Source organism: Tinamus guttatus, unplaced genomic scaffold, assembly GCF_059628265.1.
Source record: "Tinamus guttatus ecotype Peru unplaced genomic scaffold, ASM5962826v1 Tinamus_guttatus_pri_ptg000390l, whole genome shotgun sequence".
NCBI classification, from domain to species: domain Eukaryota; kingdom Metazoa; phylum Chordata; class Aves; order Tinamiformes; family Tinamidae; genus Tinamus; species Tinamus guttatus.
Window position 1 is genome coordinate 85,609 of NW_028288924.1, and position 27,211 is coordinate 112,819.

General features: G+C 58.9%; 1 protein-coding gene across 1 annotated transcript in view; it reads right to left on the minus strand.

Moving 5' to 3' along the window:
- The window catches only part of LOC148593440 (uncharacterized), a 64,124-nt gene that overhangs the window by 7,256 nt on the left and 29,657 nt on the right, over positions 1 to 27,211 (minus strand). The window contains exons 2-4 of the mRNA XM_088530913.1: positions 19,336 to 19,464; positions 17,612 to 19,231; positions 17,093 to 17,441 (exon numbers count right to left, since the gene is read on the minus strand). Coding sequence (XP_088387039.1) covers positions 17,093 to 17,441; positions 17,612 to 19,231; positions 19,336 to 19,464 — 2,098 coding nt within the window. The remainder of the gene's footprint in view (positions 1 to 17,092; positions 17,442 to 17,611; positions 19,232 to 19,335; positions 19,465 to 27,211) is intronic.

Genomic DNA, 27,211 nt, shown 5'->3' on the forward strand with positions numbered 1-27,211 from the left:
GGCTGCAGCCAATAACCTGACCCCTTGCTACTCCTCGCAGCAGTCAGCGAAGCCTCTCCCGCCCTCCAGCTTTGCCCTTACATAGAATCATAGAATCACAGAATGCTGAAGGTTGGAAGGGACCTCTGGAGGTCATCTAGTCCAACCCCCCTGCACACGCAGGGTCACCTAGAGCACATGGCTCAGGGCTGCGTCCAAGCAGGTTTTGAAGATCTCCAGAGAAGGAGACTCCACAACCTGTCTGGGCAGCCTGTTCCAGTGCTCTGTCACCCTCACTGTTAAGAATTTTTTCCTTAAGTTCCTGTGGAAGTTTTAATGCTTTAGTTTCTGGCTGTTTCCTCTGGTTCTGTCGGTGGCCACCACTGAAAAGAGACCAGCACCATCCTCCTCACTCCCTCCCTTGAGGTACTGACAGACACTGATCAGATCCCCTTTCAGACTTCTCCTCTCCAGGCTGAACAGGCCCAGCTCCCTCAGCCTCTCCTCATAGGGCAGATGTTCCAGGCCCCTGGTCATCCTTGTGGCCCTGTGCTGGACTCTCTCCAGCAGCTCCACATCCCTCTTGTACTGTGGAGCCCAGAACTGGACACAGTACTCCAGATGTGGCCTCACCAGGGCTGAGTAAAGGAGCAGGATCACCTCCCTCGACCTGCTGGAGACGCTCTTCTTAATGCAGCCCAGGATCCCATTGGCCTTCTTGGCCACGACGGTACCCTGCTGCCTCATGGTCAACTTGTCGTCCACCATGATGCCCAGGTCCCTCTCTGCAGAGCTGCTCTCCAGAAGGTCAGTCCCCAACCTATACTGCTGTCTGGGGTTATTCCTCCCCAGGTGCAGGACCTTGCACTTGGCCTTGTTGAATTGCATGAGGTTTTTCACCGCCCGGTTGTCCAGGTCCCTCTGGATGGCAGCGCAGCCCTCTGGGGTATCAGCTACTTTTCCCAGTTTCGTGTCATCAGCAAACTTGCTGAGGGAGCACTCTGTGCCTTCATCAGCTGCACTGAAATGCCACCATATACATCTTACACCATGTTTCCTGAATTGCTTTTTAGGAACTTTTGAATGGGCAAATTGATTACAGACTTACTAGGACTTGGGTATTCGCTTCAAAACTTACTGAAAATTGTGACTGGGGATTAAAGAGGCTAACAGACTGCCCGATGCCTCTCATCACATAGGCACAACCAAGCTGTCTGTCCTTTCAGCCTTCGTTCCCAAGTTAAGTTTCTGATCATGGGGGGGAAAAAAAAAAAAAGTTTGGAAAGCTCAGTTAAGTTACAGCCTATAAAATGCACTGTAGAATGCCTCCGTGTGTTTGTCAGTGTGACATGACTTGAACTTTGATTCCTCATGACCTGTATTTTTTTTCTTAAAATCTCCTCACTTTACAAAGAATGTCCTGTATAGTGTAGTCAGCTGTGAAAGGCAAATGTAGCATGTAAGCATTTTCTTAAGTCGACTTAAAGCCCATTTTAGAATATTCACTGATTAAAAGCCACTTCCAGAGTTACCTTTTTAGGGTTTTGAAGCCTTCTAATTTCTAAACCACATTTCCTGGTGGCTGCTTTCTGTGTATTTGTTGCTGTGCCTGCATTGCACGTCATCTTAAGTAGTCTTGTGCCCCTGGAGGAGCTGCTGTTGAAGCACACAGCAATCCTTATTGCCTCCTTTTGCTGGTAACTGGAATTCTTCCTTTGGGATGCTGAACACTTCATTTTGTGAACAGGCTAGAAAGTTGCCTTCGTAGCTTCCTGCTTAGGTCCAAATTCCTTTTTTTTTCAAGTAGAGCAAAAAAAAATTGATCTTTTGTGTATATGCAGTGCCTTGATAAAGTTTCTATACAGGCACAAAGTACGTGCATGTCAGGTGCTCTGCATATTTGTGACTGATTTTCTTGGTTCTTTTAAGCAGGGAAACTTGATGTATGCTTCCAAGAAGAATGAAGCTGCTGAAAAAGCTTATGCAACTCAGGTGATAGGTTAATTCTGGCTTTAAATTATCTTTACTGCTCACAGAAGTGAGCTAACTACTGGATAATTTCCATGTGTGCAAAATTCTCTATTGCCATTGGGGTTACAAGCCAGAGGGATGGATGTCAGGGCTGGGCTGAGCTCGGGACAGATGCTCAGAAAAATAAAGAAACACATTCACAACATGCTCACAACCAAACACAAATAAAAGGCAATAGATGCCACAGACAGGTGGGAAGTCAAGTAAATGGGCAGTATTACTCAGCATGGGAAACAGTGCTCTTGCTACAGCAATAGTGGGGCAGTTTTCCTGGTTTTCTGCAGCACAGCAAGAATTTTCAGGAAGGGAGATGTGCATGAGAGCTCCTCTGAAGTGTATCCTCCTGCTGTAGTTACAGAATCATCATCATCGTCAGAAGCAGCTGATGTTCGTGATGCTGAGGAAGGTGAGGATCCTCGGAAGCGTTACGGCCTCAGGCAGAGGAAAACTGTCATATGCTACCAAGCTCCTTTGGAAAGTAGGTTATGTGCACAGCTACTCTCCAGGGCTAAATGATTGCATATAAATGAGATACAATTTCTTGAATATATTTATATACACACACACACTCAGCTTTGATTTAAATTTCTTCTGCAAGTGCATTTTGCTGCATTTATTGCATGCATGTAACCTGTGTACATTGCATTTCTTTGCCACTTCAGCTGCTCATTGCCATTTCTGTCAATGCCCCATTACAAATGGGCTGCTAAAGGGTCACTTCAGAAGGTCTACTTTTTATAAATCTGTTTCTACTTGTAGTTTAGACTTTTTTGTTTCATTGCACTGTTTTATCAAAAACTTAACCTTTAAGTTTTGTTATTTCCATATACAAACTTACTGATTTTAATTTAAAGGTCTCCACTGAGAAGTATAAAAAGATATATGTACATATCCTTGAAAGAAAAGTCATAAACCCAACATGGAACTCTTATCCTCTTGTCACTTTGTGTCCCGAAAAAAGCTACTGTGTGTGTTTCCCTTGTACTACGCATTGAGAAAAGACACTTGAAACTGCTTTCTGGAGTTATAAACAGGTGAAACATCACTTTCTGCCATTTTATTTCTTTTTATAGAATCATCATCGTCAGAAGAAGCTGAGGTTTGTGAGGCTGAGGGAGGTGAGGATCCTCGGATGTGTCACGAATTCAGGCAGAGGAAAACTGTCCTATGCTACGAAGTTCCTTTGGAAAGTAGGTTATAAGCACTGTAGAGTACTTGATGGGCCAATGGTCTTCAGCCGAAGGCTGAAGGGTTGGTATAAATACCCAACCAGGGTTGAGTATATAACCTTCACACATCTTAACCCACCAATCCTGGAGCGTCAGCATCCCAGTGACCAATCCTGGATCTCCTCTGCTTCACCAGCAGTTCCTCAGTCCTAGTTTTGCAATCTTCAACAGGTTCCCTTCATGAAACTTTTATCCTATATATTCCCACACCCAAAGTCTTAGGTGAATTCTATGCCCCTGTCCCCTCAAGGTCCTGCTGTGTTCCTAATGTCCTGCGTTCTTCATGCCACACATGTCCTCGGTTCTCTATGTTTCCCTCCCCTGCCCTCTGTATCCCTAATTCCACATGCCCCCTGTATCCCTCATCCCATCTGTGCCCAATCTCCCATGTGTCCCTCATCCCCCAGGTGTCCACCCAATATCCCGTGGCCCCCAATGCCTTGTGTCCCCCCGCGTCCCTGCACTGTCCCCGACCAAGGTGGCGCACCTGCAGCACGAGGAGGCAGCACAGACAGCCCGGCCACTCGCCACGGCGGGTGCCCAGCAGCAGCCGCCGCAGGAAACAAGGCAACAGGGGGCTGTGCCCCCCTGTGCACCCACCACCACCACCTCCACCGCCTGGAGCACCTCTGTCCTGCGCTGGCAGCTCTGGGGCAACGAGGGCACCACTCAGGACACGCAGGGGACGCTTGGGGTCCCCTTTGGGCCCAGAGCAGGGTCATGGGGGAACCCAGTGGTTCTCATGTTGGGTTGGGAGTGGGCACCCAAAGTGGCTCCCACTGTGTGCGGGGGTGGGTACCAGGTTGGGGGGGACCCACTGGGGATCTCATGGAGTGTTGGGGCATGTTGGGGTGGGTGGGGTCACCCAATGGGGTCATGGGGACCATGGGCACACAAAACATGGCACAGGGGGGACATGGGGACCATGAGCACCCCAACGATGACATGGAGGGGACATGGGCAATATGGGCACCCCAGGCCTGGCACAGAGGAGACATGGAAACTACTGAGGGTGACTGGAGTAATCCTGGGGACCCAGCGGTGACACTCACTGGTGCTGGATGCGGGTGAGGACGTCCGAGAGCTCGGCCTGCAGCTTGACAGCAGCCACCAGCGGCTTCTTCTGCTCCTGCAGCAGGTCCCCAACAAGCTGGGGACAGACAGGGGTGGTTGTGCAGAGGGGTCAGCACGTGCCCGGCAGGGTCCCCGTGTCCCCCCGCTCCCAGCAGGACCCGGGGGTGCCCCGACGCTCACCTGGCCCTGCCGCTCGGCCGTCTCTACCACAACGATGCTCTCGGGAAGGGCTGTCTCACACCCAGAGCGGCTTGAGCTGCTCAGGGAGCACCTGGCGGGAGCCCTGTGGGGGCCCCAACACGCTCAGCAACCGTGGGGGCACCCAGGGAGGTCAGGACAACCGGGAAGCCAGTGCTGGTGGCTCCCAGGGTGTCCCCACACTGTGCCCACACTGGTGTCACCACCCCACAGACCACCACGGTGCCCACGGCAGGGATGGGGGAAGCTCTGCCTGTCCCTGTCATATCACTGCCCTGCTGCCCCCATCCCTGCTGTGACGTCCTGCATCCCTGGGGTGTCCCCTTCCCCTGGCAGGCCCCTCAATGTCCTGTGTGTCCTTAATATCCTGTGTCCTTTATGCACCATATGTCCACCCAGTGCTCCATATGCCCCCTGATGTCCTCTGTGACCCTTCAGTGGTGTGCTCTGATACTCCATGTGTCTCCAGTGCCCCATGTCTCCCCAAAGACTTCTTTGCACTCAATGCCCTGTGTGTTCCCTGATCTCCGGCATCTCCTCCCATTCCGCATGTTTCTCCAGTGTCCCGTGTGTCCTCTATGCCTCAAATTCCCCCTCTTTCCTATGTGTCCCTAATGTGCTCTGTGCCTCATGTCCATATGTCCTTAATTCTCTGTGTCCCTAATGTCCTGGTCCTGACAATGTGTCCCTGCATGTCCTGTTTCCCCCAATGTCCTGTAAGCTCCATTTCCTTCTGCATCTCCCAATGCCCTGCGTGTTCCCTGATCTCCTGTAACCCCTCTGATTCCCCATGTTTCTCCAATGCCCCATGTGTCCCCAAAATCTTGTGTGCCTTCTATGCACTTGTCCCCTCAAGGTCCTGCTGTGTTCCTAATGTCCTGCGTTCTTCATGCCACGCGTGTCCTCGGTTCTCTATGTTTCCCTCCCCTGCCCTCTGTATCCCTAATCCCACATGCCCCGTGTGTCCCTGATCCCATCTGTGCCCAATCTCCCATGTGTCCCTCATGCCCCATGTGTCCCCCCAGTATCCCGTGGCCCCCAATGCCTTGTGTCCCCCCGCGTCCCTGCACTGTCCCCGACCAAGGTGGCGCACCTGCAGCACGAGGAGGCAGCGCAGACAGCCCGGCCACTCGGCACGGCGGGTGCCCAGCAGCAGCCGCCGCAGGAAACAAGGCAACAGGGGGCTGTGCCCCCCTGTGCACCCACCACCACCACCTCCACCGCCTGGAGCACCTCTGTCCTGCGCTGGCAGCTCTGGGGCAACGAGGGCACCACTCAGGACACGCAGGGGCCTGAGATGACCCCTGTCCTGAGATGCAAAATCCTCCCAACCCCACAGATCCCTTCTTGCTTCCTCGACCGGGACCCCCAAGCCCTCTTGGGAACCCAGTTTCCTCCCTTTCTCCTGCACTCCAAAATCCCTCATCCACTTGGGGACCCCAAATCCCACTTTAGGGGCCCCAAATTTCTCCTGCAACCCCAATGTCCCCACACCTCAGGAGCAAAGGACCCCAACTCAACCCATATCCCCCCCCCTACCCCAAACCCCAGCCTCGGTTGCCTGGCACCCTCCACCCCAGCTTGCCCCTTACCTGGCTGATGTCAGCTCCTCTTGGCTGCTTTTTACTTGAGTCTTCAACTTTTCGGGGATTCCTCCAGAATCCATGAGCTTTTTATGGTCCTCCTCCTGCAGCCTGTGCAGAGAAAGGTCATTGGGGGGGGTTAGGGCAGTCAGTTGGGGCACCCCAATATGGGGGGGAAATTACGCATCCCCATTTGGGGAGAAAAGGGAGCTGGGGGCACCCAAACCTGGGGTGGTGAGTCCAGAATACTCCAATATTATGGGTGAAATTCTCTAGGGCACCCCAATATTGTTTGTTTGTTTGTTTTGAGGGAGAAATATTGGGTAGGGTCTCAAAAAACTAGGAGCGACTCCAATATGTGTGTGGGGGGGAATTTGGGGCACCCACATACTTGGCAAAAGGATCTGGGCACCCCAACTTTTGAGTGAAGGCAGCTGGGAGCATCCCCAATACTGGGGGATTCCAGGGGACCCCAATACTGGCAGCCAGGGGTGCTTTGGGCACCCCAATGTTGGGGGGATCTGGGGCACCCCAGTAATTGGGTGAAGGGAGCTGTGGGCACCTGCACTACAGGGAGGGGTCTGGGAGATGTCGGGGGCACCTCAGTATTGGCCGTGCAAGTAGCTGGGGCCCAACAATACCTGGGCTGAAGGGAGTCTGGGGCACCCCCAATACTGGGGAGGGCTCTGGGACACCCCAATATCCAGTGTAAATGGAGCAGGGGGCAGATCCATATTAGGAGGAGCCTGGCAGAAGTTGGGGAGACCCTAACACTAGGGGTGTACAGAGTGGGGGGGGATCACCAATGCTGGGGGGGTCTGTGGCACCCCACAACTGAGGGGAAAGGGACCTGAGGGGCACCCTCCAAACTGGAGGGCTCTGCGGTAACCCAGGAAAGGGGTGAAAAGAGTTGAGGGAACCACCTGGACTGGGGGGGTCTGGCAACAATATTGGGGTCTCTGGGGACTCCTAATATTAGGAATGAAGGTTTCTGGTGGCATCCCATTACAGAGGTGGCCCAGGGTAGCCCAAAATCGTGGATGAAGGGATTTGGGAGCAACCCAAACCTGAGTGGGAAGTGGGGCAACTCCCTCCCATATCAGGAGATGGAACCTGGGGAACTCCATTATGGGAGGGTCTCACCCTTCTATTGGCTTAAAGGGAGCTGGGGGAACCCCGATACTGGGGGAGTCTGAGCTACCCCAATATGGGAGGAAGGCATTAGAGGGCAGCCCAGCACTTAGAAGATCCTGGGGCACCCCAGTACTGGGGGGGAGGCAGATGGGAGGCACCTCAATAGTGAGGGGAGTCTGGGGTACCCCAGAATGTTGGATAAAGGGGAACCTCATATTGGGGGGGAGATGAGCATCCCAATATCCATATTAAAAGGTGCTGGGTGTCCTAGGGCACCCAATATTAGATGTGAAGGGATTGGGGCACCTCAGTATTGGGGGTGAAGGGATTTTGGGGGCACTGCAATCCTGGGGAGGAACTGGGACACCCCAATATTGGCTGAAAATGTAGCTTAGGGCACCCCAATCCTGGGCAGGGTCTGGGAAAGGTTGGGGGGAACTAAATACTGTGGGGGTGAAGGGAGGTGGATTCACCCCAATACCAGGGGTGTCTGGGAGAGGTTGGGGACACCTCAATATTGGGAATAGAGGGAGCTGGGGCGTGTTTGGGACCATCTGCAGAGCCCCATTTTCCACAGGGAGCCTAGGGGCCCAGGGCCACCCATGGGTGCCTGGGGGGACACCCTACCTCACCCAACACTTTGAAGTGTCTCAGCAAGGCCAACAATTTCTGCTTGATGTTGGGCTGCTGTTGCGGAGAGGGGGTAGGTCAGGGCAGAGGCAGGGGCACCCTGGGGACCCAGCACCGCTGGGGACATCCTGGGGACAACTCTAGGACCTGGCACCCTGGCACGTGGGGGAGCATCCTGGGTACTGCCCCCAGCTCCTCCTGCGGCACCCACAACACCCAAGGCTGCAGCAGGACCCACCGGGCACCCTGTCACCTCCACCCTGGAGAGGCACCTGCTCACCTGGGTCCAAGCAGAGCCTGGGAGCGTCCTCCTCCTCTTCTTCACTTTCTGCAGCTCCTCTTTCTTGAAGAAAAGGTCCTGGGGAACAGTGTGACAGGATGGCAGCATCAGGGGCACCTGTGGGTGCCGTGCAGGCAGTGGGACACCCGTCAAGCACCCACCTGCTGTGCAGAGCATCATCGCTGCCCTCCTGCTCCAAGTAGATGCTCTCCTCCTCTGAACAGTTGTCCCTGTCAGCAGAGCGGTCTTGGGGCACCCATGGGTGAGCACCTGGCTGGGCTGTCCACCCTGGGGATGCTCCCGTGCCCCTTTTCGGCGGGTGCTGCCACTTCTGGGGGAGCTGCCCTGTGCCCTTGGCCGTCCCCATTCCTTGCTCTTCCCCTCTGACTCCAGCGGTGTCAGCAGGGACTCGGGGCACCCGTGGGTGCCTCGGGGACCTCACCTGGCATCCTGCTCTTGTCCTTGTTGTCCGTGCGCCACTTGACACTTCATCCGAAGCTCGGTGAGGGGCACTGCCACGTTCTGCCCGAGCACCCGCAAACCTTGGGCGCTGGGCACCCAGGAGCTCCACGCTCGCCTCCGGCTTCCCGCATGCACCACAGACCTGGGTGTCTGCGAGCTCGCTGCTCACTCTGGACACCCGCAGGCACCCGAGGACCCTGGCATCGGGGTGCCCCCCAGCAGGCGCCCACACGCACCCGAGGGCCCAGGCGTCCGAGCGCCCGCATGAACGCAAGGGCCCAGGCTTGCAGGTACCGGCCTGCAGGCACATTAGGGACAGGCACCCCCACGCACCCAGGTGTCCCGGCACCCACACGCACCCCAGCACCCAGGCACCGGGGCACCTGCCTGAGGGCACCCGAGGGGCGCACGCGCTGGGGCAGCCGGCAGGCACCCGCCGGCATGTGGGCACCCAGGGGTGCAGGGCACTCGGGACACACGGCCCCGCAGGGACAATGTGGGCACCCCTGCCCTGAAGGCTGCAGGGGCTCGGGCACCAGCTCTGGGCATCCAGGCTGCACGGGGGAGGCTGCTGTGGGTGAAGGGGCCAGGGGAAGGGTGGCTGGAGGGTCCCGGGCGCCTGTGGCAGGAGGGATCGGGGGCTGTTGCGGGGAGCGAGGGGCGCTGGGGGCAGGAGCTGTGCGGGTGAAGGGTGCTGGGGTGAGGGCCAGGCGGGGAAGGGTCCTGGGCACCGGAGTCTGTGGGTGAAGGGGGCTGGGGGCAGCTCAAGGGGGAGGGGTCCTGGACGGGGGCTGGGAGGGAAGTGTCCTGGGGGTGGGGGGTCCTGGCAACAGGGCCCTGCGGCTGCTGGGGGGAGGATCAGGCTGGGGAAAGGGAACCCAAGGGTCAACGGTCCTGGGGGTGGGGGCACAAGGGGGATGGCTCATAGGGCCTATGGATCAACCGAGCAGATGGGGACCCCCTGGCTGAAGTGTTCAGGGGGTCGGGGCCCTACGGAAGAAGGGTCCAGGGAGCCGGGACCCACAGGGAAAGTGCTTAGGAGGTGGGGGCCCATGGGGGAAGGGGCCGCGAGGTTGGGCTCCACGGGTAAAGGGTCCAGGGAAGCGGGGCCCATGGATAAAGGGTCTAGGGAAGCGGGGTCCATGGATAAAGGGTCCAGGGAAGTGGGGTCCACGGATAAAGGGTCTAGGGAAGTGGGGTCCATGGATAAAGGGTCCAGGGAAGGGGGGTCCACGGGCAAAGTGTTCGGGATGTGGAGGTCCGTGAGTGAAGGGCCCAGGGTAGGGGGACCTACGGATGAAGGACCCAGGGGATGGGGGCCCATGGATGAAGTGTTCAGGGCCTGGGGCCCTATGAATAAAAGGTGGAGAGGCTTGGGGTCTTTGTGTCCTGTATCCACAAGGTGGGGGCCAATGGGGGAAGGGTCCAGAGGTTTGGGCCCTTTGGAAGGGTTCAGGGAACCCGGGCCCAGGGGTGAAGGCTTCAGGAGGCGGGGGTCTATGAATGAAGGGTTCAGGGAACCGGGGCCCAGGGGTGAAGGCTTCAGGAGGCGGGGGTCTACGAATGAAGGGTTCAGGGAACCGGGACCCAGGGGTGACGGGCTCCATAGGTGGGGGTCGATGGATAAAGGGACGTGGAGGTGGGAGCCCTTGGGGGAAGGGTCCAGGTGATGGGGCCCTATGGGAGAAGCGTGCAGGGGATCGGGGCCCATGGGGAAAGTGCTCAGGAGGTGGGGGGTGATGGGGGAAGGGTCCAGGAGGTGGAGGCCCACGGGTGAAGGGTTCAGGGGAGGGGACCCTTCCGAGGATGGGTGCAGGGAAGAAGGGTCCAGGGATGACGTGTTCAAGAGTTGGGGGTCTACGAATGAAGGGGTCAGGGAACCAGGGACCACGGGTCATGGGTTCAGGGAAACGGGGCCCACGGGGGAAGTATTTGGGAGGTGGGGGCCCACAGGGTAAGGGGGCTGATGGGGGGGGACCCTTAGTGATGGGTACGGGAGTTTTGCGCCTGTGAGAATTGGGTCCTGCAGGTTGGGGAATACAAGTTGTGGGCCCTGGGGTCTGGGGTCCACGGGGAATCGTTACTGGGGGCGGGGGCCCACGGGTGAAGGGTCCAGGGCAGCGAGCACTGTGGAAGGAGGACCCAGGGAAGCAGGACCCACGGGAGAAGGGTTTGACAGTTGGGGGCCCATGGAGAAAGGGGCCGGTAGGCGGGGGTCCACGAATGAAGGGTCGAGGGGAACAGGGTCTTCGGGTAAAGCATCCTGCAGGTTGGGGCCTTCGGGTGAAGGGTTCAGGGGACGGGACCCTTCCGAGGACGGGTGCAGGGAAGAAGGGTCCAGGGACGACGTGTTCGAGAGTTGGGGGTCTATGAATGAAGGGGTCAGGGAACCAGGGACCACGGGTCATGGGTTCAGGGAAACGGGGCCCACAGGGGAAGTATTTGGGAGGCGGGGGCCCATGGGGTAAGGGTGCTGATGTGGGGGGACCCTTGCTGATGGGTGCTGTAGTTTTGCACCCGTGAGAATTGGGTCCTGCAGGTTGGGGAACACCGGCTGTGAGGTCTGGGGTCTGGGGTCCACGGGGGATGGTTACTGGGGGCGGGGGCCCACGGGTGAAGGGTCCAGGGCAGCGGGCACTACGGAAGGAGGACCCAGGGAAGCAGGGCCCATGGGAGAAGGGTTTGACAGTTGGAAGCCCATGGGGGAAGGGGCCGGGAGGTGGGGGTCCAGAAATGAAGGGTGTCGGGTACCAGGGCCCATGGGTGATGGGTTGCATAGGTCGATGGGCTCCTGGGAATGGGGGTCCATGTGTCACGTGGTCCTGGGGGGGCCGTCCCATGGATGAAGGGTCCCCTGGGCCTAGCCGTGGGCCTGAAGCAGCCTGATGTTTAGAGCAGGCGGCTGAGGGATCCTGGGGACTTGTTCCCACGGGTGAATGGTCGCTGGGACATTGGCCTGGGGTGGGGGGTCTTGTGGGTGGGGGTTCTATAACTATGCAGACATGGTCAACAGTTTTGAGGATGAAGGGGCCTGGGGTTGGGAGCCCGAGGTTGAGGTGCCCAGGTGGGACGTGTCCCTGAGTGGGGGGCCCTGGTGTTGAGGGCCCGAAGGTGACGGGTCCTGCTGGTTGGGACCCAGCAGGGAGGGCTCCTGGTGCAGGTGGCCCCACAGCGAGGGCTCCTCGTGCTGGGACCCCCAGGGTGGCAGGTCCCGGTGGCAGCGCCCCAGGGGCACTGGGTGCCGGGGGCCGCAGGGCGAGGGGCGCCGCGCGCGGGGGCACCTGTGCGGGGGCTCGCGGGGCCGCGGGCCCCGTCTGCAGCTGCAGCTCCGGCGTGAGGGGGGCGCTGGGCCCCACGGCCCCCTCCAGCTCCTTGGAGCGCAGCACCCGCGGGGAGCCCTGTGCCGGGCTCGGTGTCACCAGGAGGCACCCAGCAGTGCAGGGGGGCAGGGCCCCCTTCCCCCTGGAGCCCCAGCCACTCCATGGAGTTTCCCTCCTGCCCCAGGAGCCCCTGGCAGCTCTCCAGACCCACTGGAACCCCCAGCTGCACCACAGGGCACTTATGGGATCCCCTCCAGACCCATGTCTGCACCCCAGGGCAACCACTGGAGCCCCAGATGCCTTGGGACCTGCTTGCACCCTGGAGCAGCCAGGGAACCCCACAGACCCACTGGGATCCCCCCGTTGCACCTTAGGGAACCCTTGGTCTTGCCTAGACTTCTTGGTACCCCCACCTGCACCCTGGAGCACCCATGGGACCCCCAGGCCCCTTCAGACCCCCTGTGGCACCACAGGACACTCTGGGGATCCCCAGTCCCTTGCAACCCACTGCCTGCACCCTGGGGCACCCAGGGGACTCCACCAGATCCTTTGGGACCCCCTATTGCAGCACAAGGCACCTTTGCCCCCCTGCAGCCCTCTTGTCACCCCCAGGCCTGCACCCTGAGACACCCTTGTTGCCCTCCAGACCCACTGGGACCCCCCACCAGGTACCCTGGGACTCCCTTGTTCACCCAGACCCTTTGGGACTCCCCTGCTGCACCCTGGGGCACCCATGGAAGCCCCAGAGACTCATCAGAACCCCCTGATTGCACCTTGGGGCACTTATGGGACCCCAACAAACCCCTTGGGATTCCCCTCTTGCACCACAGGGCACCTTTGGAACCCTCCCCCTGCTACAGATGCCTCGTAACCCCCTGCCTGCATCCTGGGCACCCTTGACCTGCCCCCCTGCCCCACACACACCCATTGGGACCCACTCTTGCACCCTGGGCACCCTTGGAACCTCCCAGACACACTGACATCCCCCTGCCTGCATCCCGGGCCACCATTACCCATTGGGATCCCCATGTTGCACCATGGCAACCCCAGGCCCCTTGGAACCCCCATGTTGGACCCTGGGACACTCATGGGATCCCCAGATCCCTTGGAATCCCTGTATCGTAAACTGGGGTACCCAGGGGACACTGCTGACCCCTTGAGACACCTCAGCCTACACCCCGAGGTACCCATGGGCCCCACCAGACCCTTTGCGGCTCCCCTGTTGCACCCTGGGGCATCCTTAGGGCTCCCAGACCCCTTGGCTCCATCCTGCCCATGCTTGGGGATACCACTGTGCCCCTCAAGACCTGTTGGGACTCCCTGTGTGCACCCTGGAGGACCCGTGGTCCCTTCGGACTCTTTGGGATCCCTTGTGCCCTTTGGACCCCGCAGTGCTCTGGGACCCTCACCAAAAGCCCCGATGATCCATCCCATTGGTACCCCCTCCCACCGGCTCTGCCCTGCGACAGCGATGGGACCCCCCAGACCTCAAGTGCCAGGGGCCCCTTCGGCACCTTCCCCACAGACCTCTTTGAGCCCCCAAGATCCCCTGGTGTCCCCCCCGGGGGAAGGAACCCTTCGGTCCCGGCTCTCCCACCCATGGGACCCCCTTGGGTCTCACCTGGGGCTCGGCAGTGGTGGCGTCGGGGTTCTTGGCCACTTTCCGCACAATGCGCAGCCTCTTCAGGAAGGCTCTGAAGAACCTGGGGAGGATGGGGGGGCAGTCAACGGACAGAGCGGGGGCCCCGAAGCCTGGGCCCATTCCCATAATCCCAGCAGGAGACATGGGGACCCCGGGCAGGGTGCGCACGAGCACCCGTGTGTGCTGCAAGCAGGTGTCATGGGCATGTGCACGAGCACCAGCGTGTCTCACTCACGGGTGACGTGACGGTGATCACAGGCACCCACGTGTCTCACACACGGGTGACGTGACCATATGCATGAGAACACGTGTCCTGCACACGCAGGATGTGAGTGTGCTGACGAGCACACACGTGTCACAGGAGGCACTGGGGGGAAGGGGCACCCGGGGTGTCTGTCACCCAACGCAGGGGGGCACCCGGCCCCAAGGGGGCGGCTCTGGGGGTGCCACGGGGGACGGCAGCACCCAGGGGGGCCCAGCGGGGCCGGCACCCACGGGGCGGCTCCCGCCGCCGCTCACCTCGGCACGCAGCCGGCCGAGCTCCGCTTCCCCATGGCGGCCGCGCGCAGCTCCCGGGCCCCGCCGCCTGCCGCGCGCTCCCGCACAGCCCAACGGCCGCTGCCCACAACAGCCGGCAACGGCCCCAGCCTCCGGCTGCGAGGCCGCGGGGCCCCGGCCGCCCCTCGCGCTTCGGGCCGCCTCCAGCCGCCGCCTCCCGCGGTCCCGAGCGCCTCTGGCCGCACGAGGATCGTGCAGGGATCGGTCGTGCGGGACTCGCGCCGCCCGCAGCCGCCGCCGCCCACCGCGCGCCTCGCTGCGGCCCCGAGGCCACCGCCGCCTGCAGCCGCCGCTGCCCAACGGCCGCGTCACGCGCTGGCCCTGCCCACGGCACGCGCCGCCACGCCCCCAGCCTCCCGCCGCGCGCTCATTGGCTGCTTCTGCCGCTGCCCCGCCCAACTGCCAGCGGCTCTCAGTACCTGCCCCGCCCCCGGGCCCCGCCGCCACCTGATTGGCTGCGGATTAATGAATATTCAATAACATCGGTAACATTGGAGCCCAGCGCTGTGGCTGGTGCCAGCAGGGGACGATCATCTGTGGGCTGGAAATGTCCCACTGCAGAAGCCTCTGCTCCCGCCACGGAAGCGGACAGGACACCTGCCCAGGAGCAGGAAGTTGGTTCGTTTCCTCCTGCTCCATGGGCTCTTCACGGGGAGTTAATCCATGCACCAAATGCCCATGGAGAAGCTCCTGGGATGCAGCGGGGTTCAGTTCCCTCCTCTGTGCTCCGCAAGTTCACAGGAGGTTTCCCCTTGACTAAATTTTATGTCTCTCTGCATAGGAGCTTCCTGTCTAAGCTCGTAATCCACAGGGATAGAGAGAGGGTGGCAGCTGGACACACACAGACACCTTTGGACTTTTGAAGGGACAGAGTGGTGGTGGGGTTGTGTTTCCATGTGTTTCCTAAGTAAAGCAGGACAAGGCAACGGGCAGCCTTACGCCAGACTTAGCCTCCAGAAAAACATTAAGTTTGTGTCTTTCTTCTGAAGCTGGGGTCAACAGTACACCAATGCACCCAAGGGATTGCAGCATGAAAGGGCCTCTGCTCTGCCTGTGCGCTCTGTGGGCTCCAGGGGAGGAGGTCAGAGGCCCAGCGTGGTCTTTCAGGGATCAAGGGCTGCATTCGGGGTTCATGTCCCTGGGAGCACTGCCACTGGAGGTGCAGAATGGACTCTGAATTGAATGCCTGGGGCTGTCGCACAGGTGACATTGCTGATGACAGATGCCCATCCTTGTGGAAGGGAACCTGAGGCTCCAGGAGAGCTCAGGGGAACCCCGGGGATGCCTAGGGGTGGCAGTGAGTGCAGTCTCACCAAACATGGGGCAGCCCATGGTAGAGTTCCCCAAAGACCACGCAGCAAATGCAGGCATGCCTGGGGAAAGGAGGGCTCGGCAGTCCCTGGAGAAGCCGGGGGGACCCAGGAGGCACAGGGAAGGAGGACTGGAGAGTGATTCATGCACTCGCAGTGAAACACCACAGGCCAGCGCTAATGCACACCTGAAAACATCTCCTGCTCTTGCAAGAGCCCTGGGGTCACTCTGAGAACCATAGACACGTGCCAGCTGTGTCAGTCGTGAGCACCCCTGTTTGGCCAGGTCTGCTCCCCACCCCAGCCACCAAGGCCAGTGCGGAGTCAGGAGTCACCCATGGCCTTAGGGTCCCACAGCCCCACTGGTCTTTCCATGGAGATTTTCCGAAAACAACTGACATGGAGAGAAAAAACTTCTAAGAGTTTTATTTGGAGCTGGAGATGGCTGTTTCCACCTAGCGCTCGTGTGGGCACATGGGTGCTCTGGGACACGATGCAGCAGCCTCTCTGTAGCCCCCAGGACACAGTGTCTGTTGCTCTGCGCCAGCCCCGCTCTCGGGGCCCTGCCGGGCTCTTTCACCTGCGCCGCTCCTCTCGCTGCCCCGCGATGCAGCGGCAGCAGAACGCTCTGCGCAGAGCCCAAAGCGCCGTCCTGAGCCGCGAGCGCCATCGCCGGGGAGCCGCGACGTCCGGGAGGGCGGCGATGCCTGCGGTGGGAAGCAGAGCTGTGGGCAATGGGCTGCAGGGCGCAGGGCTGCACCTGCCTGTCCCTGTCGCCAAGGGCTTCCCAAGGGGCTGTGGCCTCAGCAAAGCAGCCCCCGAGCGCTTCCTGCTGCCGGCCCCGGTGCCGCTCGCTGTTCCAGAGAGACCCGCCATCCCCAGCAGGGCTCTCCACTCGGGTACGTACCTGGCTCAGTGTCTGCCATGGGGCTGCAGGAGGACGATGACTTCTCCTCCTCTTGGGGCTCCAAAGCATCCTGCATGGGCAGAGCAAGAACACGCACCCATTGGCCATCAGCTGCTGCTGATCAGGGTCCCGGTGCTCTGGGGTGCACGGGGGAAAGGGTTTGAGGTTGGGGAAGGCTGCCCAGGGCTGCGTGTCCAAGGGAAGGGACCTGCGGCTGGCACGGCAATGGGACACGGCTCGTTGTGGGGCCGTAGCAGCAGGGCTGGGCTGGGGCCGTGATGCACAGGGGAATGGAGGCAGCCGGTGCGTGGCACAAGGGGGCTCGTGACCTGGGTGAGGAGGGGGATGCTGCTGGGGCTGCCCCTTCCCTTCTCACTGGGCATCCAGGCCCCAGGGCTGAACGTGGTGCAGGGGTGGAGGGGATGTCAGCTCTGCACCTTTGGCACTTGGAAATGGAGAGGACCCAGCATCTCCCCATGGCAGACCGCACAGGGCAAATGGCTGGGGGTGACAGTGGGGCACTGTGGACAGGGGGATCCCTTGGGATGGGGCCGCTCTGGGCATGCCCTCTGCAACCCCCTCACACAGCTCACATAGGAGCTCCCTGGGATCGTGGGGACAGGTGACATGCTCCATGCTTACCTGGGGAGCAGGGCCTGCATCCAGGAGAGAAGCTGCTGCTGTTGCTTCCTGCAGCAGAGATTCCTCAGCTCCTGTGGGCATTGCTGGCTCAACAGAGGGGCTCTCCACCTCACCAGGTCCCTCACTGGTAGCCTCTCCTTGTTTGATGTCGTGCAAGCAGGGCACTTTCTCCAGGTCCATCTCCCTTTCCGCAAACAGGCTGCGGAGGCTGGGTCTTATCCAGGCCAAGGAGCTGCTTTCCTCCAACTCCTCCTCTGGCAGAAGCTCTTCCTCAGCATCCTCCTCATCATCACTCTGCTCTGCTATTTTCTCCAGGTCATTCCTCCATGTTTCAATGTTCTGCTGGGGGGCATGAGCATAGAGGCGCTCCAGCACCTCCCACTTGCCCTTGGCATCCTTGAGGAGCTCCACTTGTGTGATCTCCGGTTTCCACAGGTTGTGGAAGGAGTTTCTGGAAAGGAGCTAGGAGAAGAGAGGCAGAATTTTTGAAGGGAGCTTCTTTTCCCAACAGGAAAAGTCTCTTGGGGGTTTTTCTGCAAGTGCTGGGGCAACCCGGCTGTCACAGCGTGGCACTGGGGTCGGCCCCAGCATCAGGAAGGTTCCCACCTGGCCCAGCCCTCCCTTGCACTCACCTCCTTGGGTCTCACATTGAGGGATCCTGACACTGACAGGGAGAAACGCTCCCCATGGCCCTCCTCTTCCTCGCCCTGGCTCTCCTTCAGGCTCTGCTCCTTCCTCAGGAAAGTGACTTCCCGGATCTGCGCCAAGCTCTGCCCCGTGTGGGCCAGGCAGCTCCTGTCGAGCTCCTCCAGTGCCTCCGTCTTGACGCTGAGCACCCCCAGGTACCGCGCGGTGTTGTCTTCGTGCACATGCAGTGGCCTTCCTTGCACGTGGCAGGTGATGCCCACAGGCTGCTGTTTCGGGTCCTGCCCTGCCGGTGCTCCTCGTGGTGTCCCTGTCCCACCATCCTTGCCTGGGGAAGCTGGTGTCCCAGCCCTGCTGACCTCCCTTTCTCCCCCTTGAGCGCAGGGATCCGGCCCTTCCTCAGCTGCAGGGGCTCTTCCTTGGTCGCACTCCATGGTCTGGAGCAGCCACGAGCTTGCCTGTGTGCCCTGATCGACGGTGTGTGCCAAGGCATCAGGCTGTGCTGGCTGCTGGCTGGCTCCAGGGCTCGCATCATCAGGACGGCTCAAGGGGGCAGACCCCAGCCCCACGCCTGCGTCCTCCAGACCCACAGCAGGAGGTGTGGGGCCATGTGGGACAGGCCCCTGGCTCTCACACCTAAGCTCCGTGCCAGTTTCTCCATCAATGCTCTGAATGAGGCCGACAGGCTCAGATGAGAAGGGCCATGGGGATTCCAGTGGGGCCATTTCACTGCAGCACCCGGCAGTGACGTCTTGTGCAGAGCTGGGTGGCACCACTGCAATGGAGGAGCTGCTGAGTCCAGCCTCCTCCGAAACACCTTCAGCTGCCATCGCACCCTGCTCGGGATCATCTGGGGCAGAAGAGGCCACTTCATCTTCAGGATTTGCCCTGGCAGGCATTTGCTGTTCAGGAGGAATAGTCTGTGCTCCCGGGACAAAGGAGGAGCTTCCCGAGAGCTGCTGGCTTTTCAGGGAAAGATTTGTCCTCTCACCACCCCCTTGCAACATCCTGGCTTCTCCCACTGATGATACTGAAGACTCAGGCCTAGATCGAGGCAAGCACTGCACATGCTCCTGAGTTTCCTGGATGAGAGCATGGGTCTCCCACTTAGGTCTTTCAAGTGGAGGCAAAGCCAGACACGATGCCTTTAGCTTCTGCTCTTCCCTTCTCTTCCCTGAGTCCAGAGTCATCCCAGCAGCAGGAACAGGTGAGAAGCATTCCCTGGCAGCAGCTTTGCTGGAATTTGCAGCCACCCTCTCCAAAGCCATGTTCATTCTCTCCAGGACTCTCCTGGCCACCTCTTCCTTGTCCAGGGCAAAGGCCCTGCCTTTGGGAGAAGACCTGCAGGACGTTTCCAGAGCAGGCAGCTTGGTGTGACTTGCCGATCCTGCTGGTCTAACTGCAGAGTCCTCCAGGCCTCCCTGTGCCTGCCAAGCTGCCTTGGCTGGGAGAGGTGGGAAGCTGGGCACATCTGATGTCCCTGCTCTTCCAAGAGTCCTGCCAAGATGTGTCCCGCTGAATCCTGAAGGACTCTTCTGTACAGGGCCAGTGGAGGGATGCAGATCTTGCACCGCACAGGAGACATCCCTGGCCGTGTCCTCCACGACCTGCAATGGAAGCCCACCACGAAGGCCAGGTTACTGGTGTCCTTTTCCTTCCCTCCATGCTTCCCAGATGGACGCTTGGCTGTCACCGTCACTCAGCTCTGTACCTGTGCGATGCCGTGTTGGGAGCAGCGTGAGCCCTGAGGGCCGGGCAGTGGTGACAGCCGGTCCCTTTGATGGGACAAAGCTGGGGTCCATCTGCACTGCACTGCTGCGGGCAGCTCCTGCTGGCCCACCTGTGGGGAGAAGGAGGCCCATGATGGGGGCACTGGTGTTGGTACAAGCAGCTCCTAAGCACAGGAAACCCCAGCCTCGTGTCAAAGGGAACCTCCTGGCTGAGCACAATGCGGCTGTGCGTGGCCTGGACCTGCTGTCTGCCCTCAGCACAGAGCTCATGGGGTTCATGTGGGCCTTGCAGCATTCAGGATATGGAATCATTGTTTGGGAAAGATCTTCAAAACCATCAAGGCCAACTGTAAACCCTTCAGCACCATGCCTGCTAAACGTATCTCTAAGTGCCTCATTTACACGTTTCTTGAACACTGCCAGGAACAGTGACTCCACCACTTCCCTGGGCAGCCTCTTCCAATGCTTTACAATTCCTTCCACATGGAAAGTTTTCCTAATATCTAACCAGTTCCTCTCCTGGTGCAACCTGAAGCCATTTCTTCTTTTCCTATCAGTATTTTAGAGATCATCCTCGCCTCCCTGCACCCTCCTTTCAGGTAGTTGTAGAGAGCAATAAGGACAACCCTGAGCCTCTCTTCTCCACACTAAATAACCCCAGCTGCCTCAGCCGCTCCTCATAAGGTCTGTGCACCAGACCCTCCACCAGCTTCGTTGCTCTTCTTTGGAAATACTCCAGCATCTCAACTTTTTTCCCATGCCCAAATCTGAATACAGTATTCAAGGTGCGACCTCACTGGCACCAAGCACAGGGGGAAGAGTGCAGGCCGCACTGCTTTTCCCACAGCCAGGAATACAAGTCCCCTCACTGGAGGAGCTCCTGCCTGGCTATCTTGACCCAGGGCTGCTTGCTCGCCATCCTCGTGCTCTCCATGCAGGTCCTGTCCCTCCCTGTCTACCACCTCTCCCTCCAGCCTCACCACTCACCTCACTCGTGCACTCTTGTGCACTGGAATTCCTTTCCGTGGATGAGGAGCAGGAATTACCCTGCTGTTCCTTCTCCATGTCCAGGAACCTCTCCGAGGACCTCTCACACGGGCACCAAGGGCAGTTGCTCCCTGCTGGTTGCGCCGCAATCCTCAGAGTGAAGAGCCCAGCAGGGACACGGTCACCTTGGGGACTGCCCCATCACAGTGGCCTGTGGGCACGATGCCACCGCCATCACAAAGCCCTGGGAGTCGCCATGGGGACACCAGGCACCGCGTCATTTCCTCCTCTCCCCACTCCTGAGCAGGTCCCTGGGGCACAGGACGAGTTGTCCTCTCCACAGCTGTGCACTCCCTGGGCCTTATAGGTTATAGGTTTTATTGATACGTACAGGGTTTTTAATGAGGTTCTACAAGTGGAAATGAGTGGGAAGAATATGGCAAGGGTAGGAGAACAGTTAAAGGAAGGGGAAGAAGGGAAAGCATGGGAAAATTACTAAAAGCGTAGGGAAAAGTGCAAAAGTGTGGCAAATGAGCACAAGAGTTGGAAAATAATAGCTGGCAAATGTAAGCATTCGGAAAAAATAGAAATGGTGGGAAGAAGTGCAAAAGCATTGGAGAAGTGTCCAGATCATGGAAAACATGGGTAAGGAACAATAGTGTAGGAATATGGTCAAAAGCGTGGGAATGGTTACAAAAGTGGAAAGAGTGTGAAATGATGGGAAAAAAAGGAAAGTGCAAAAAAACACCAAGAGCTCGGTAATATTGAGAAAGCATAGGAAAAGAAGGAGGGGTTGGGAAAAAGACGGAAGGGTAGGAAAATCTTCACAAGTGTGGGAAAATAGTCACAAGCATGGGAGGGGATGTTTTTGAAAGAGAAGGGAAAAAATTCAAAGCATGGAAAAAGTAGAGGAGAATGTGGGAAAAATGTGGGAAGAAGTAGCAATGTGTAAGAATACTAGTGAAAATGAATCTGTGGGGAAAACATCCAAAGCAGGAGAAAAACAGACCGTGTGTGAAGCCTTGTGGAAGGGTCCAGGGTCCCCCACATCTCCAGCGTGCCCTTGCCCTCAGAAGGCGTCTGCCCCCAGGGAGGAGGGACGCTCCTGCCTTCTTGTCACCGCCAGGTGCCTGCAATGTGCCCCTGCTCTGCTGCCTGTTGCTGAGGGTCCCCAAGGCAGCCCCGCTGTCTGCAGACCCCTCTCCTACCATGGAGCAGGCCTGCCCGCGCGGTGCCTGGAGACCCCAGCAAGGCTGCGCTTAGAGGTGGAGGTGTGACTGTCCTCAGTGAAAGTCTGATTGGGGCCAAGGTCAGGAAAGGACAAGAGACAACAGGGACAAGCAGCAGCAAAGGGAATTTCAAGAGAGTTTAAGGACAAACTAATAATCTTTTTTGTAGCTGAGCAGCACTGGGACAGGAGCCAGGAGATTTTCCTGGTGAAACCACCTACCAACCTGATATAAGAGTGAAGTTAGCCATTCCCAGAGCAACCTGGTTGCCTCCCACCTTAAGAGGAAAGCCTGTGTGCAAAAGGACAAAGCAGGGGATTTTGTGAACTCTCACTTTAGCAAGGGTGTTGAAAAGGTTTCTCATAGTCTCCTTCTAGTCAAATTGTGAACTGATCTGCAGAGGATCAGTGGACCATAAGGCAGGTGGATGGAGCATCAGGCTCAATTAAAACAGTGATCAGCAGTGCAGTGCTGCCAAGCGGCAGCTGGCTGTTAGTGGCATCCCTCAGTGATCAGCATGTGGGACAGGACTGCTTCGTCATAACATCACAACATCAAGTTACTGAAGAAGTCCCTGGATGTGGGCAGCCTGTGATTTGGCATCCTGGGGTCACCCTTAGCCCGTTTCCTCTTCATATCCTCTAGGGGTGTGAAGCGTTTCTGGAGAGGGAGTGATAGAAGGTGTTAAGGGTGCAGGACTAGAGCAGAGACATTGGGCTGATGTGCCTATCCCATTTCTGAAGCACGCTTGACTGTAGATAAGGAGGACTTGGCCTAAGGCAGCGGTGGTATCCAGTTGTTGGGGCACTGTCAGGAAACCACTCCAAAGGGTCCTGGTTTTCCTATAGGTGCCCTGCTGTATCTGCTAGAGACATGGGGTTGTGCTGGACACCCCAGGCAGACCACCTGTCCCTGTGGGCCTGTTTTGGTGTCACTGAGTCAGGTGCTTGCACTGATTGACATCAAGTGCTTGCAGTGTCTGCATGTGCCTCAGCTGTCTAGTGAGAGGAGCTCTGGAGAGTGAAACAGAGATAACAACGAAGCACAAACAGAAGCAGACACAGGAAAAGAAAAAGAGAAAGAAAAAGTAACAGAAACAAAAAAAAGAGAGAAAGAAATGAAACAGAAACAGGGAAAAAAGTAAGAAAGAATAAACAAAGAAGAGAAAGAAGATAAAGAACAAAAAGGAATAACAAAGGAGAAGGAAAATACAAGGATAAAAAATAGAAAAAAAGAAAAGGAAGAAGTAAAAGAAGAAGATGGGCAAGGGACTGTGGTATCCCCAGGGCCACGTGTGAAGGGAAGTCCTAAATGGCCTCTTTGCTGGCCCTCTCTCGTCCCTAGGGTCTGGAATCTTGGGGCTACACACACAAACCTGCAGTGGAGATGATTTTTGTGCCTGAGGTGGCGTGGAAACAAGACGCAACACTAAGGCAATGATACAGGAATATATATTTAAACAATAACAATAAAAATAACAATATAATAAACAATAACAACCATAAAAACAATATCAATAAAACTAACAACAACATCAACAATATGAACAAGAACAAATACTGGTATAAAAGACTCCTCAGAAAAATCCAAATAAAAGGTTATGGCCGGAGTCCTCGGGTCCAGCACTTCCTGGCAGCAGCCAGGGTGAAGGGGAGCTTGGCCTGCAAGGGAAAAGGAGGCGTGAGCAGGGCCGAGGAGCGGCTCGGGGGCTCCCGTGGAGCAGGGGCTCTTTGGCGGCTGCGCGGGCTCTTTGGCAGCAGCGCTGCCGTCATTGGTGCCCTGGCAGAGGCTTGGCGTGGCCAGCGCAGCCCAGAGGCCGGCAGAGGGGCTGAGGCAGCAGGTGCCCAGGCCTTGGGCGCTCCTGCGCCCTGTGCAGCTCTGCCCCGGCGCCGCGGCCCGCCAGAGCGCCCGCACACCTGGGCCAGGCTCCCGCGCGGCTGCTCCCCAAAGGCAGCGCGGAGCAGCGCCAAGGGGCCGGGCACAGCCCCAGCTCTGCCCGTGCAGCCGGCAGCAGGGGCCAGACCTGGGGGCTGCAGCCGGAGCTCTCCCAATCCATGGGCTCCTCCGCGCTGCAGCCGACCAGGCTGCTGCTCCCCATCATCTGGAAGAGAGCAGGAGACACTGGTGGGGATGGTGCATGGGGAAGAGGAAGGATAAGGGCATCCAGGGGCTGCAAGGACTGTACCTGGCTGCTGCCGTAACTGAGCCACTCCATGGGCTCAGGATGGTCCCCTGAAGGCCCCCCATTCATGCATGGAGCCTGCAGTGGAGAGGGAGGGCAGGTCACAGAGCGGGAGGTCCCTGGCCCCAGCGCCCCTCTTCCTGCAGCAGGAAGCCGGAAAGTGGGAAGGGGCTGGGACCAGCCCCAGCTCTGCCTGTGCAGACAGCTGCAAGGGCAATACCTGAAGGCCACAGAAGGAGCTTTCCCACTCCATAGGCTCCTCATTGTTGCAGCCATCCAGGCCTTGACTTCCCAGAGTCTGGAAGAGAGCAGGGAGTTGTGGGGACGGTGATGGTGGCAGATCTGGCTCTGTGCTTGGGGCCTCATGCCCCCGGTGCGCGTGGGGCAGGCGGTGCACAGAGCCAGGGCGCCAGGCTCAAGCAGCAGCCCCCGAGGCCTTGGCCACTCCTGGCCCAGGCGCAGCTCTGCCCCAGCACCCAGGCCTGCCAGAGCTCCCTGGCACCTCTGCCACCAGCCCTGCGGCTGCTCTCGCAGAGCCAAACGCCAGCCGTCCCCGCGCAGCCTCTGCCTGCGCGCACAGTACCTGCCCTGAGCTCTCCCACTCCATCTCTTCAACTGGAGAGTTGTCCATTTTTTTTTAGTCTTCAGAGACTGCAAGAGAAAGTGAATCACTGTCATTTGCAGGCCCAAGAGCAAAAATCTCTGTCCCAGGAGCCTCTTGGCGTCTTTATGCGTGGGAGTGGTGGGGCACGGAGCAGGCAGTGCTGGGCCTGCCCGCAGCAGCCTCCTTCCCCTGGCAGCCCCTTTTTCAGGTGGGGAGCCCAGTGCCAAGTGGAGGAGAGAGAAGGGCAATGTCAGCGGTGTGAGCACCAAGTGTCGCGCAGTGGCTTTGGGGCCTCCCCTGGGAGGCATCGCGCAGGCTGCCCTGCAGCCCTGCAGCTCCCCTGCATCTTGTGGGCACCATGGGTGGCCCCTGGTGCTGCGCGGCCCTGCTGCTCACCTGGCCTTGCTGCTGCGTGGCCAGCACTGGGGCCACTGTGAGGCGCAGCCCTGGGAAGCATCCGTGTTCCCGTGGCGATAACTGCCCCTCTGGGATGTTCCACTGCTGCGTGGGGGGAGGAGGGCAGCGGCAGGGCCAGGGGGGCTGCTGTGAGGAAGGGTCTGCGTGTGCTGGACTCCCCCTGGCACTGCTGAGCCTGGCGGCAGAGAGCAGTGCGTGGCCTTGGGCTTGCTGGGTGCCAAGGAGGGCTCCTCACGCAGCCCCATGGTGCTGCTGGCGGCTGCCTGCCCAGAGGCCGGGCTGCACTTGGGGCTCTGCTTCCACCCCTGCAAGCAGCCTTGAATGTCTTGATCTTTCTTCCCTGCTCCCCTCCTGCCCTTGCAGCCCAATGGAGTCAAGAAAGTTTTATTTTCCATAGTCAAAACGTGTTCCTCGGTAGCGCAATGAGCGCCAAGGGCAGTTGTGCCTCAGGGCCAGGTGTGCGTGTCCTCAGCAGAGCCCTTGTGAGTTGGTGGTGGCCTGGGAGCCCCTGGTGCTGCTGGGCTCCTTCTCTTGTCCTGCCGCGCACCTTGCAGGCGCCATGTGCTGTGGCTGAGAGCAGCCTTGGTGCGGCTCCTGCACTGCTGCCCCTGCCACAGCTTCCTAGGGCTGCAGAGGGCAGAGCAGGCACAAATGTGCCCTCAGCAGCAGCAGGGACCTGCAGCTGCTGCAGCTCTGCCCAGCACTGGGCTACAATGCTCACTTGCTAAGGGAAAGAATTGCCGACTTTCAGGGTAGGACATGAAAGCCGAGGGCTGGTGGCGTGAGGAATTGTCGGCAGGCATTTGGCTGCTGCCCTGGGAATGCTGGAGGGGAAGTGTGAAGCAGAGCAGTGTTCCCTGCAGGGAGGCGCGAGCAGAGGGCTGGGCAGCGAGCTCAGCCCCGTGGCTGTGAGGGCCAGTGCTGGGAGCCCCCTTGCCTGCGCGCATGATGCCTGCAGAGCCCAGGCATGTGCAGTGCCCCCGGCGGCAGGAAAGGCGCTGGGAAGCCCTTGCCCCACACAGGCTGCTTGCAGAGAAACTGCGGCTCATCTACCTCGCGACTGGGGCGAAAGAGCACCCTTGAGAGCAACATGTTTATTCTCTATGCAGCTACTGTCCTCTCTCAGCACTCGCGTTGCTGTGGCTTTTCTGTCACCAGCTTTACATGTGGGGGTGTCTGCCATGTCCCTCTCTGGGAAGGAGACTTTGGAGGTATCATACAGAGGAGGTGGAGGAGGTGAAGTGATTGGAACAACCCCTTTCCCCTGCTCTTGGCTCCATCACCTGTTGCCTGCTCCGCTCCAATGACACCTCTACCTCTTTTGTTGGTCTTCTTGGCTACTTCTCCAGGCCTGCATGTGCAGAATACTCGTTTGGAGAGGAGGAACAAAAAGTCTTTGTTCCTGGAGCTCCCTGCATTGTCATGGATGCAGAAAAGGCACACCAGGAGAGAAGGGCTTCCCTCAGAAATCCCAGAGGATGCTTGGAGATGACTTTCCCCCCATTCCCAAATCCCGCACCCTGCATCAGCTCAGCACAAACCCACACACTCGTATCCAGGCCACAAGAGCTGTCCCGCCAGCGCAGCCTTCCCCGCTCCTGCAGCTCCTGCCTTGCTGGGAGAAAACAAGGGCAGCCCCAACCCTCTGCAGCACCAAGCGTCCCTGTGAACCCTGAGCTTTAGCTCCTTGTTGTGGCCCACGTGTCTTGTCGTGCTCTCTCCTGAGCGCGGCCAGGTGCTGTCTGTGCTGGCTGCAGTGGCGCAGGTTGCAGACGCCCCATGGCGAGATGAGGGCAGCAAGGAGGCGGCGCTCGTGGCGCTCCCGCGCAGGCTGCCTTGCCAGGAGGAGCGCTGGCCCCGCGGGAGCTGCTCCCCTGCGCGCGCGGCCCTGCCCAGCGCCGGGGGCCTTGGCTCCCAGCAGCCAGCGCGGAGCCGTGCTCCTCGCTGCGCCGCCTGGCCACACACCCGCTGCTGCGGCAGCGCCGCACAGCCTCGCAAGAGCAGCTCGCAATGCCCGCAGCGAGCGCTGGGCTCCTCCTGCCCCTGCAGGGACAGCAGCACAGCAGCCCTGCGCCCTGCACGCGCACGGGGCGGCTGCAGCCAGCGCTCTCCCAGCCTCCCCGTCCCATGGAAACTCCTCTGCTCACCCGCACGGACAACCCACTTGACCATCCTTGCTCATGTAGCCTCCTCTCCTCAGCCTGTGCAGGTTGTCTTTGAGGTTGGAGGACTCCCACAAATTGGGTCCTGCAGACTCATTGCCCAGTACCTGACAGATGGATCCCCAATTTCAAAGTGATTGCATTGATGGTGAACCTGTAAGATATATTGCACAAGGCAAGATCAGGGTAGAGTGGAAGAGGGAAGAGACAAGGACACTTTGGAGCTTTGTCAGCCCATAAGGCACCGCTCCGCAGGCTCTGAGCTTTAGGGTCATT